The 11558-nt window shown below is 44.8% G+C and overlaps 1 protein-coding gene across 2 annotated transcripts; it reads right to left on the bottom strand.

Moving 5' to 3' along the window:
* Positions 1-438: 438 nt before the first annotated feature.
* LOC144011878 (uncharacterized) lies at positions 439-11546 on the bottom strand. 2 transcript variants are annotated; one of them, XR_013282083.1, is made up of 10 exons: positions 11284-11546; positions 10988-11081; positions 10789-10856; positions 10459-10677; positions 10317-10379; positions 10105-10224; positions 9892-9957; positions 9482-9622; positions 1419-9371; positions 439-643 (listed from the first exon to the last, which is right to left on the bottom strand). XR_013282083.1 is itself a non-coding variant. In XM_077511701.1 (9 exons), exons 1-9 carry the CDS (start codon positions 11491-11493, stop codon positions 2238-2240), a joined length of 8115 nt encoding a protein of 2704 aa, XP_077367827.1. In that variant the 5' UTR covers positions 11494-11546; the 3' UTR covers positions 640-2237. The 2 variants fall into 2 exon arrangements, 1 of the variants encoding a protein (XP_077367827.1); XM_077511701.1 differs by having other exon boundaries at positions 640-9371.
* Positions 11547-11558: the final 12 nt, after the last annotated feature.

Raw genomic sequence — 11558 nt, 5'->3', positions numbered from 1 at the left:
CAAACGCAATACACACTAATGGAAAGAGCCTCTTTTTCTTCATTTCACACCCTGTCTTTGAACCCGCACAGGAGGGAGCGCTTACATTTCTTAAAAAAAATTTCAACACAGAGCTAAAGATGGGAAAAATTGCAACAAAATGAGCTAAAAATCGTCTCGGTCGGTCAATGTATGTGCGCGCAGCGTGGCTTCGAAAAAGGTGTTAAATTTGTGGAGGTTTTTTCCCCTTCTCCATTCATTCCTATGGGACTTTTTGGGGGGTTTTTTGGGGAATTGCGTCGCCATGGTAACTCGAAATTCCGAAAAAAAATGGTACCCCGCCGAGTCAAATCGAGACGCATCTTTTGATACCTCACTTGTGCCGGTACGTTCTACGGTACGACCCGCATTTCGTCTGAAAAAATGTGAAGAATAAGACATAATAATAATAATAATAATAATAAACGCTTTTCCTGGATGGATACTAATATGTGACTGCTTCGCAGCAGTCACATAACTAGAAAAAAAAATTTCCCGTGGAAATTTTGGATGTGACTGCTGACTCTCGCAAGGCGGAAAGCCGAACGCACTCTGGGTCACTTCCTACATGTTAACTTTGCAGGAGGATTAGCATGCTAAGCTAACATTAGCATTAGCGTGCTAACTTAGCATTGCACTGAACAGTTTGTCAAATGTTGGTGTACTTTACCTCTCAATCAGTCAGCAAGCTAGCATTAGCATGCTAAGTTAGCAGCATGCTAATGTGCATTGTATATTAAAGACACGTTGGTGCTGATCAATTTTGCAGGAATGTTACTCCAAAGTAGATGTAAAAGTAGCTCTTAAAAGAGCCGTTTTGGGTCTTTGTTCCACAGGATCTTGCCAGATGTTTGGTACTGTGAAGCGGGCGTCATCTTCATCGTTTCCTGAGCACACAAAGGAACAAGTTGTTAGAAGATAGGCAGCTGAACTGAACAGTTATCCACAGGATCTTGCCAGATGTTTGGTACTGTGAGGCGAGCGTCATCTTCATCGTTTCCTGAGCACACAGAGGAACAAGTTGTTAGAAGATAGGCAGCTGAACAGAACAGTTATAACTTAATATGAATATTCAGCCAATACACGTGACCTTTTTTAGTGATGAATCCTGTAGAATGTAATAGTAGACGAGATTAAATGACCAATTTCAAAGTGATTCAATTGTCAGGGTGAAGTAATGTGACTAACTTGAACATCCTTGGCCGTGTCAAGTCGTGCCCGTTGCTGTGCTCCATCCACCTGTATTGCATGTGAAAAAAAATAATTATTGTCCCATGTTTGCCGAGATCAATTCAATAATCAATCATCACTTACCATCGCAGTTGTTGACTCACACCAACACGTTTATCATTGTGTTTCAGTCACAATCACAAGAAGGATAAACAAAACATAAACAAAACATTCAAGTCCTGAACTGTCTCTCTTGAACGATGCCCTGCTAACAGAAAAGCACACTGATTAAAAGTACCTTTATACGACACTGCTCAAAATAAGGAAGCGCTTCTATGACATATCCCAGGTCTTAAATTGAATATGAAGCTCAATATTTTTGGAACTATGATAAATATTATGTACTAAAAACATGATTGGCCGCTCTGATTTCGAGTGTAATTTTGTTATGATGCCAATTTTCAACAAGAAAAGGATTTAGCATTTCAGTGTTAACAATTTAAAGTAGAGTATCCCCCTTTTTTGAGCAGTGGTATGAAAGGCTCAACAACATTTGTAAAGGCACAATTATGAAAATGGTGCCCTTAACAAGAGTATACATGTCAAACAATAGAAAAATATCCACTGTGACCCAAACAGATGTGGAGTACCTTTGGTGGGTCAACTTGAGAAAGACAGACTGCATGAATAAAACATCTTTTAGAGTGTCCAGAAAAGTGCGAATGTATCAAATGAAATATTCAGAAAAAAACTTTACTAGGATTGTTCAGATGATGCATCCTGGCGAGTTTCAAGACGAACGAGAAAGATGTTTTTATACTTTTCACATATATACATATTTTGATGCAAAAGTGGACGGTTTCTGCCCCGACTCGGTGAAGCAGCCTAATGAAACGCAAATGAAGTACAGTGAACACTTACTGCATGATCACTGGATGCCTGAAAGCCGCCAACACAAACAACCTACACCTCCCAAGATCAGGTAGATGTCACAAAAGCCACAACAAGCGAACATCACAAGCTCCATGACCATCAAAGCCCAAAGTGATCTACAATGAGATCACACAAGAAGTTAACACACAGTAGACCGGACTGTGGTAACTGTAGTACGTGTGCAGAACGCCTGATTGAACACAAGAATCTGGTTGAGATATGTAAATGTGATCAATCAGAGTCTGCTTTCCAGTTGTGGCCTGGGTGATCAACTGTGAAAAGCCTCTGGATTGAAAAAAGTCCAGAATGGATTTCCTTCCCTTTGAAAGCAAATCCTCATTAAAGTCGCCACAAACAACAATAGGTTGGCAGTCCATCAATGCCAAAGCGTCCAAGAGACTTCCAAGGTTTGGAAGAAATGTGCCAAGATTCAGGTTTGGTGGCCTGTAGACCGTAGCTATCAAAGCCTTGACAGGAGCGTCAACCCTGATGACAGCGAATTCCAGGTCAAGCACATTTTGAATAAACCGACGGGGCTCCGCTCGAAGACAATCGCGATAATAGACTGCGACTCCGCCACCCTCTTTTTGGGCCATGTCCAGTCTATTTGAATATGAAACCTGTCTGTTGCGCACAAAAGTGCTGCATCCCTCCAGCTGCAAGTGATGGGGGAAAAAGGATCCAGACAAATGAGTTTCAGTGAGGCAAAGGACATCTGCCAGTCTCAATTCATGATGAGACTTCAAGTCCTCCATATGAGATGAAAGCCCCTCGGTGTTGTGATGAACAATGGTCAAGGTAGGAAAAGCAGATTGTGGCATTTTGGAAAAGTACAACAGTGGTCTTGTACTTTGGAAAGAAGCGTGTTTCATACTGTCCATTGCAGTCGTAACATTGGGGTTGGCATAGATTTTTGATTCATCGAAGTCGATGATCTTTAATCCTTGGAGTGACGTCGTGCGGCTTAGCGCAACATAGGCCATTCCAGGTTCAAACACACGCTTAAGAGACACAACTGCAGAGCTCATTGTCATGCCTTGCACTTTGTGAGCCGTGCATCCAAAGGCAAGCTTCATGGGAAATTGCCGCCTGACCACGCCTTTTTTGCACAAGTTTTCCTCTGACCGTTCGATATAGACCAAGTTATCCGTAGGCCCCAGAATTTTCTTGTGGAATTTCTGGCCTGCTTCGGGATTGTCTAGCCTAAGTCCGAGCAAGGTCACTTTACTTGCGCTTTGAACAATGTTGCCAATTGTGCCAAAGGTCCCATTCACAAGTCCATCCTCAACATCCAAATTCCTCAGAACCATAACCCGTGCTCCTACACCAGCTTGAAGGGAATCAGGTAGATCCCTTTTTGTCCCCATGATCACTTTGGTCACAATGACCATTCTTCCTGATCGTGGGTCTTTCCTGTAGTCCTCTGCAGGAATATTGACAACAGTCAATTTGAGAGCAGCCACAGTTGCAGCGTTGTGCCTATCCACCTCTTTATTGGTGGGAAAGATATGCAGAGTATCGGCAGGGAGGTCTCGCACATCCGAGACAGCCGTGGTGAGCAACGCTCTGTCACCATCGGCAAGTGGATCCGCCTTCCTCTTCTCCCTGATCCTGTTCAAAAGTTCGGCAAAAGCAACGTCATCTTTCTGCCGCATGATTTCTGTAAGGTTGACCATCTGAAAATCTGTCCAGAGGTCAAGAAGATCGTCCTCAGAAACGCAGAGGGGTTTGGATCTTCCAAGGGGTGGCAGTTGGTAGAAGTCCCCAACTGCAAGAACGGAGATGCCCCCAAATGGTTTCTTGTTGCCCTTGATCTGCTGAAATCTCCAGTGGACATAGGCAAAGAGTTCCTTGGAGACCATGGATATCTCATCAATGATCAAAATTTCAGTGTTGCAAAGGGCTGCTCTCAATGCGTCCAACGTATTCCCCAGCGCCTGGTAAGGAGGCTTTAGGTTCTTGGGGAGTTTCAAGAGGGAATGAAGCGTTTTCCCTGAGATGTTGTAAGCTGCCGTGCCAGTGAATGCTGCCAGCAGCACAGCAGGCTTGGACATATCAGCTTCGTCACGGAACCTGGGAAGCTGGCGGAGAATCTTACTGGCTTCTTGGTAAATGCACTTGATTACATGCGATTTACCGCAGCCAGCTCCTCCGGAGATGAAATAAAAGAATGGCTCGAGGTGACAATCAGAAATGCGCTTCAAACACCAGTCACGCACAGCGTAGAAGACGGACGCTTGCGTTTCATTGAGACTACGGTACATCTTCCTCACAAAGTCGGGACTCAACTTTGGTGCCTCAACTACAGGCAAAACCACAGCGCTACCGTCCTGGTAGGCTGGAACCTCATCTTGTGGGTCTTCCTGTACCGGATTCGATTCACGCTCAGCTACACACTCCAAACGCTCTACTTCTACCTCCGGCGCAAAAGTGCTCCACGCATTGAGAACCGCACGTAGCTCTTTCATTTTTTCGATTGCATTGTCCACGGTCTTTCCCTGTCCTTCGTACCGATTGCGATTTCGATCGACGATAGCCTTTACCCGACCCAACATCGATTCCCCGGCACTGTAGAACTCCTCGTACGTTTTCTCAGTTTCCGATGTAAGTTCACTGTCGTCTCTGTGGGGTAAGTACAATTTAAGCTGGGTCCTATAATACTTCTCAGGATACTTTTTGATTGAGAAGCGAGTGAATCTGATGATGGCATGTCTTCCAGTCCGCTTCTGGATGAATCCTTTGCCGTCAAAGAGGGGAATGACATTCTTGCCCTCAATCTGCTTTCCATAGACGACCCGGTATTCGGATGCGAATTCAGCGAGACACATCCGTTCAAACAGTGGCGTTCTAGGTCTTGCCACGTATTTGTCTGGCAGACCCGACATCCACACATTGTCTGCATCCGGATGCATGGTCTTCAGTCTACTCATGGGTAGACTCAATTTCAGGCCATCCTCAGTAGTCTGGATAAAGACTATGCTGCGCGAGCACTTCTTCAGAGGGAGACTGCAGGTCCGTACCACGGCTTCTTGAGCACTCACCTCTCTGTGCTTGGAGTACGCCGCCATTATTTTCCTCATCTCGTCTTTTTTGTTGACAATAGGCTTTGTCTTCAAGTCTTTGACGACAGACGTGAGGAACTCTGACATCGCGTGCTCCGGTTTGGAAATGTACGACATCATGTACATGAGACAAGCAACGTCATCAAGCACGTACTGAATATCCATGTTGGCATTCCATGCCCGCAGCAGATGTGGGTTGTACGCATTTATCCAGCTTTCCGTTGGAGCACGCTTCAACATGACAACCATTCCAGTGGTCAGATTGTTGACGCTGTCCTTGTAGTTGTCCATGGTCATATTGGCCCTTTTGAGAAGCTCTGGCAAGTCCTGTGGGACATCCGCATCCATGAGCATCTGTCTGATGTGTTGTAGCTCTTCTTTAGCCTCCCTTTGTTTTTCGGTGAGGCGAGCTGATTTGGCCGTCTTCTTCCCCTGCTGACCTTCTTCACCCTTTTCCGCTGCGACGTCTTCGGTGTCTGTGTGGAATGGAAACGTGATGGTGGTTTCGTCCATCGGCAGTTTGGGGTACCCAAATCTGCAAGAAACGTTACCTTTCCTACAAGACTTCGTGTGGTTTTTGCTGTGTGCCTGAACACTGGTGACAATGTCGTGCAGTTCAGGGTCCTCAATTGGGTCCGGTATCTTGCAAGTAATGTATTTGTCAATGAATGCAATAGCATCTTGACAACATCTGGGGTCGGCTTCTTCAATTACTGGCGCACCCTTAATCCAGAGCACCATATGAGCATGCGGACTTCCTCTTGCTTGAAATTCCACACGATAGAAGTAGTCTTCTACTGGACCGACGGGTTGTGCAGGAGACAGGATGAATGCCATCAGAGCGTCCATTCTTTTTTCAAAAAGCCGCATCACTGTGACTGGATTGCTGCGAAGAACATCGCATTTGGCATTCCAGTCAAGATCGGAAAAGTCCCCTTGCTCACCTTGCTGCGCTTTGACAACGTCAATTACTTCTGGCCATCTCATTTCCGCAGCAGAAAAGGTAAGAAAGAATGTCGGCTTGCCCAATTGCCTGGTCATTGCATGGAGGTCCCTCAGGGCACTCTCCCAAAAGGCTGGGGTGCCTCTCAAGGGCTGCATGAAGCGCGTTGCCTCCTCATTTTGGATGAGCTTCTCCAGTTCATCTTTGTCCTGAAGCATCCTGTTTGAAATTTTACGCCCATCCCGAGTGAAGGCTCTCCCCTTGCGTCCCTGAATGGACATGCTGTTAGTGGCCAAATGGGTTTCTGTCACAAACTGCGCAAAGAAAAGATAACTTTGATCTTTGGCAAATCGCGTGTCAACGGAGAATAACCTCGCATTGAAATACAGACTCGGTGACAACTTAACTTCTCTCGCCTCATCGAGTGTGTTCTGTCCTGTTGGGAACTGAACAGGAAAGGCCATGGCTTCCAGCTTTGGCACGGCAAAAAATCCGACCGGCTTGTTTCCTTGGGCAGGAGCAATGCTAAATATGCCGTCCCCATATGACAATTTTTCCTGTGCAATGTCAGGAGGCTGCATACAGGTGTCGAGTGTCAAGCCCGGCCTGAGTTCCTCTTGGCTTTCTTGGGGAGTCTGTTGCTCTTTGTTTGCAGGGGTGTTGCTGCTCCCTGGCTGTGCATCAGCCTCAGGGACGTTCTCTTCTCCTACCCCTTCGTCTTCCTCTTCTTGGAAACTTTCAAACTGAGCGTTTTCATTTATAGATACATTTTTGTATTCTGGATGAAAGCATTTCAGGCTCCTCAGTGCTGCCAAGACATTTGTCATGTTGACAGTGTAAAAATGCTGGTAACCTTTGTAAGCAATGCGGCGCTTCAGCTTGACCTGGAGAAGCTGAGCCTCACTGCGCGGCCTTGGGAGGGAGTTTACTGCGGCTTCCATCTCTGATGGAACGCACACCACAGAACCGTGTATGGCCCTTTGCTGTCCTTTGGGCAACGCAACAATCTTTGCAAAAGGAATGATTTTTGCAATGAGCTGTCGTTCAAGTACATTTAATTCTGACAGCTCTTCGGGAATGGGTACCAGTGCCAAGTTATTTGCCACTGCCTGGGGTGGCATGGCACCTCTGAACAGATGGTTGTCACAGGTTTGGCAAATCCACTCCTGCATCCGTTCTTGAGGAACGGTGCATGGGGCAGCGCAACAACAAACATGCACAAATTGGCCTGTCAAGCACACAAACACCACATCAACATTTTTGGTGTATCTGGCTCGTTTGCAATGTTTGACTTGATTGGGGAAAAGAGCACGGTGGCACACTGTGCAGATATATGTCGGCCCATGCCGGACCCTTTCCCGGAAAGAAGCTATGGCGGCTTCCATTTCTGGATATATGGGGTCCTGATTAATTTCCACAGAGACGTCTTCTACATAGTCTGCCTGATCCTGCTCGATTTCCTGACACTGGGGAATTATGCGATTATATTTCTTTTTTATTTTCAGAGCACAATTTAACTTGTGATGAATACGTTGTAGCACATTTGAATCACGCCTGTCCTTTCTGTTTTTTATACAGCGCCTAATATGCGAAAGCCTGAAAGCCGAATCTTGTTGGTACCTGTCTTGCATGTAATTTTTCTGCTTGCTTTGAAAAGAAAGATCCTTTCTGTACCTGTCTTGCATGTAATTTTTCTGCTTGCTTTGAAAAGAAAGATCCTTTCTGTACCTGTCTTGCATGTAATTTTTCTGCTTGCTTTGAAAAGAAAGATCCTTTCTGTACCTGTCTTGCATGTAATTTTTCTGCTTGCTTTGAAAAGAAAGATCCTTTCTGTACCTGTCTTGCATGTAATTTTTCTGCTTGCTTTGAAAAGAAAGATCCTTTCTGTACCTGTCTTGCATGTAATTTTTCTGCTTGCTTTGAAAAGAAAGATCCTTTCTGTACCTCTCTTGCATGTAATTTTTCTGCTTGCTTTGAAAAGAAAGATCCTTTCTGTACCTCTCTTGCACATACTTTTGACGCCTAATTTGAAAAGAAAGATCATTTCGGCATTTCTCTCGATAGTACGTTTTCACCAATATCTTGTGCTTTTGTTGAAAAGCAAGATTGTGGTGGTATTTGTCTTTCAGATATAGCTTCTTGTTTTCCTTAAAAGCAGGATCACTGTGATATCTGTTATACATGCGGATTTGTTGTTTTTGTTTAACTGTTTCCACTGTAGAATCAGATGTAGTTGACAGTTGTTGTTGGCACTTAAGAATACGTTGGCGTTCTCTGTACAAAAGTTTTGCTCGCTGATTTTTAGTCCGTTTGGAAAGTTCTTTAACGTGGTACAGTTTGAGTCTGTGCTGGGTGTCTAGAATATTTTCATCCCCTTTAATTTCGCTTGCTTGGCTATTTGGTACAACATCTACCTCACGATGTAGCACTTGAATTGGCGCACCAGCAAGCTCAATTTGTAGCTCTTTAGTTGGTGAATCACCTGGCTCAATTTGTAGCTCTTTAGTTGGTGAATCACCTGACTCAATTTGTAGCTTTTCCTTAGCGTTTGAAATCGTAGTTGAATCGTGATGTCTGTAAATGGAACTGGCATCAATATGAAAAGAGACTGGCACAAACTCATAAGTTGCAAACCGGCTTTGTCCTTCAAAAAGCTGACGGAAATGCTCAACCAAGCCACTCAAGTGAGAGAAAGTGATCATAATTGCAGTTCCGTTTCGGTGTGGCAAGCCTACTTCAGATCTGGAATGTGAATCAAACAACCCAAAGTATCCTGATCTGTCACGGAATACTGCAAAGCACTCTGGATTCACAATAAAGAAAGCATGAGTGACATTTTGTGACAAGCACTCAAGTTGAGCTCCAAGAGACAATCCAAAGTCACTTTGTGAATGACCGTCATCTATTACATAACCAACGCTGAGATCATACATCTGTACATTATAGACATTGCCGTCTGTCATGACTTGTTTTGGCATCTCCTCAACAGTTAAGTGATCACTTCGAAAGTTATTGTCTAAAATCAATTGCTGTTTAGTACCCACGTAAAGTGTGTCCCCGCGTTCAAGCACTCTGTCAAGGTCAAGCGAATTAAACAAATTAAACCCCTCAGCGTGGTAGGCCAAGAAAGTCAGAGCCATACACGTACACTGGTGGTTGCGAGAAAAACTTGAGTACCTCTCATCCATCTGTGAATGTGTGGCCCTCATGGTTAGCGTGCGGCGAGCAAGTCCCACAGCAGAATCCTGAAATGATTGAAACAATGTTAATTATCATACATTCTAACTAATATATATATATATATATTTTTTTTTTTTACATGTTGAGTATACATACAAAAAGTAAAAAAAATTACCTCTTCGGTCCCAGCTGCAACAATATGCTGTGGTGGCATGCCGGAGCAGGAAGCGATGTCCTCGGTCCCTACCACTTCCTCTGGACGACTGGGCGATGATGGTCTGGAAGGCAACTCCGCAGGGGCAGGCCTTTCTTCTGGCTAAAACAACAAACAAGCCAATTTAACCGCAATGATTCTTTTAACATGCCCTGGGTTTGACTGGCAACCAGTCCAGGGTGTACCCCGCCTACTGCCCAAAGCCAGCTGAGATAGGCTCCAGCACCCCCCGCTGCCTTTTGTGTGGAATAAGCGGGCAAGAAAATGGATGGATTGATTTTTTAACACACAGCACTTGTGTGAACCGTCACTAACTTGTGATTGTGCTTTTAAGTAAGACATCTCTGGGCTGATAAGAATGCAATACAAACCTGGCGCTCTCTCCGTGTCCTGTTGGGGGCTGGCCGCCGTCGTCGTCTGCGCCCCTCAGTGGATGTCTGAAGAGAAAGAGCAAAAAAAAATTTGTATTAAAAAAAACTGTGACGCATCGTTACTACAAGAGTGCACAATTCACCATGCTTTTTTTTTTGGGCATGAAAAGATATGTTGAGACAAAGGGCAAACAAAAAGGAAATTTGAAATACCTTCTGGTCCTTTGCAACCACTGGGTAGTCCTCAGGGCTGGGAAGATGAGATGGAACCAGCTTGTCCATCGCCTTCAACATGGGTGGGCTGAACCTCAAAGGGTTCAATGGGATGTTGCACTGTTTAAAAAAAAATAAAAATAAAAAATAAATGGAATTTTAACCTGTGCCATGCTAAAAGGCTGAATGAAGCTATGATTATCATCACAAACCTGGAGAGTGCCCATCCACCCAGTGGGCCCACAGGTGACCTCAGAGTCCACAACCGAATTGCTCTGAAATGACAAGTGACATTATTGCAATAGACATTCATAAAATTTAAGGTTTTCAAAAACACATTAGACTTGCGTTTACCTCCTTGGCCTTCCCGACGAGTGTCCAGTCAAAAGGGTTGGAAGGCTGAGGTGCAGTGACCTCACCCTTAACAACCACTTTTGGTCTGAACACTCGAGCTGGTCGTGAACTCCGAGGAGCAGCTGGCGCAGGTGGTGCAGTCCTCTCCAGTCGCAGGTTGACGGCAGCCCACAGCAACTGCGCAAGCACTGGCATCCCATCGCTGTCACTGAGGTGTACCTTTCAGACATGAACAGAAATAAATATAAATCTACAAACATACTTTTGACAGGATGAGCCCATATAAAATTAACATTTTTTTTGTTTGTTTGCAGCAACTAATGTACTTACTCCGTCTCTACACCACAAGTGAAGGTGTGACAGCGGGAAGTGGCCAGCAACAGATAGGTAACGAATACCTATAGTAACAAAGAAAAACAAATTGTTAGTTCAATAGTCCCGCTGAGACACACAAATGAAATCAGATCAGGAGGTGACGTAAGGAAAGTAGAACATTAATCGTGAAAACAATTTTCAACATGGAACGTACCCATAAGTGCTGCCACCCGGTTGTACTCCTGGCGAAGAAGGTCTTGCTGAGCCAGCTCGACGTTCAGGCGAGGGGGAAAGTCCAGGACAACAACCTGCACAAAGTTTATAACAGTAAAAAATACATCTGGTGCAAGATGAACTTTCATTAAATATTCCATCCTACAATATGCATTAACTTCTAAACTATGGGAAAAGGCTCAAATATATTTTAAACAGAAAATATTTGAACTAACATGCAAGTACATATTTGAAATGTAAATGTATGAACTATATAATGGAAATCTGTGAACTTACGTTGGGCCAGCGGCTGCAGACGGTGTGCAAGAACTGGCCAAAGTCAGCCGCTGCCTCAGCGATGGGGCGGCCCAAGTTGTTGCTGGGAGCCAAAATGCAGACCACCTCGGGTGACCGAGGCAGAACTACATTCAGCACCTCAGCGCGCAACTCGGAGGCCCTGGCACCCGGGGTGGACATCACAGCATACGGGAAACGTCCCTCCGGCATCTTCACAATCCCATCGGCAATGGCTCTCAGGTGGGAGTCACCAACAACCAGGACAAACTATTAAA

This window comes from Festucalex cinctus, unplaced genomic scaffold (genome assembly GCF_051991245.1).
Source record: "Festucalex cinctus isolate MCC-2025b unplaced genomic scaffold, RoL_Fcin_1.0 HiC_scaffold_443, whole genome shotgun sequence".
Classification (NCBI taxonomy): domain Eukaryota; kingdom Metazoa; phylum Chordata; class Actinopteri; order Syngnathiformes; family Syngnathidae; genus Festucalex; species Festucalex cinctus.
The sequence above is the reverse complement of the archived record's forward strand: the minus strand, read 5'-3'. Positions and strand labels throughout refer to the sequence as shown.

Bases quoted from the DNA above. Each gene is read 5' to 3' on its own strand.
- LOC144011878 (XM_077511701.1), bottom strand. From the start codon at position 11,493: ATGCCGGAGGGACGTTTCCCGTATGCTGTGATGTCCACCCCGGGTGCC. The intron at 10,678-10,788 runs GTAAGTACATTA...CATGTCTGAAAG, and splicing joins ACTTGTGGTGTAGAGACGGA to GTACACCTCAGTGACAGCGA. The intron at 9,623-9,891 runs GTTTGTATTGCA...TTGTTGTTTTAG, and splicing joins GGACACGGAGAGAGCGCCAG to CCAGAAGAAAGGCCTGCCCC.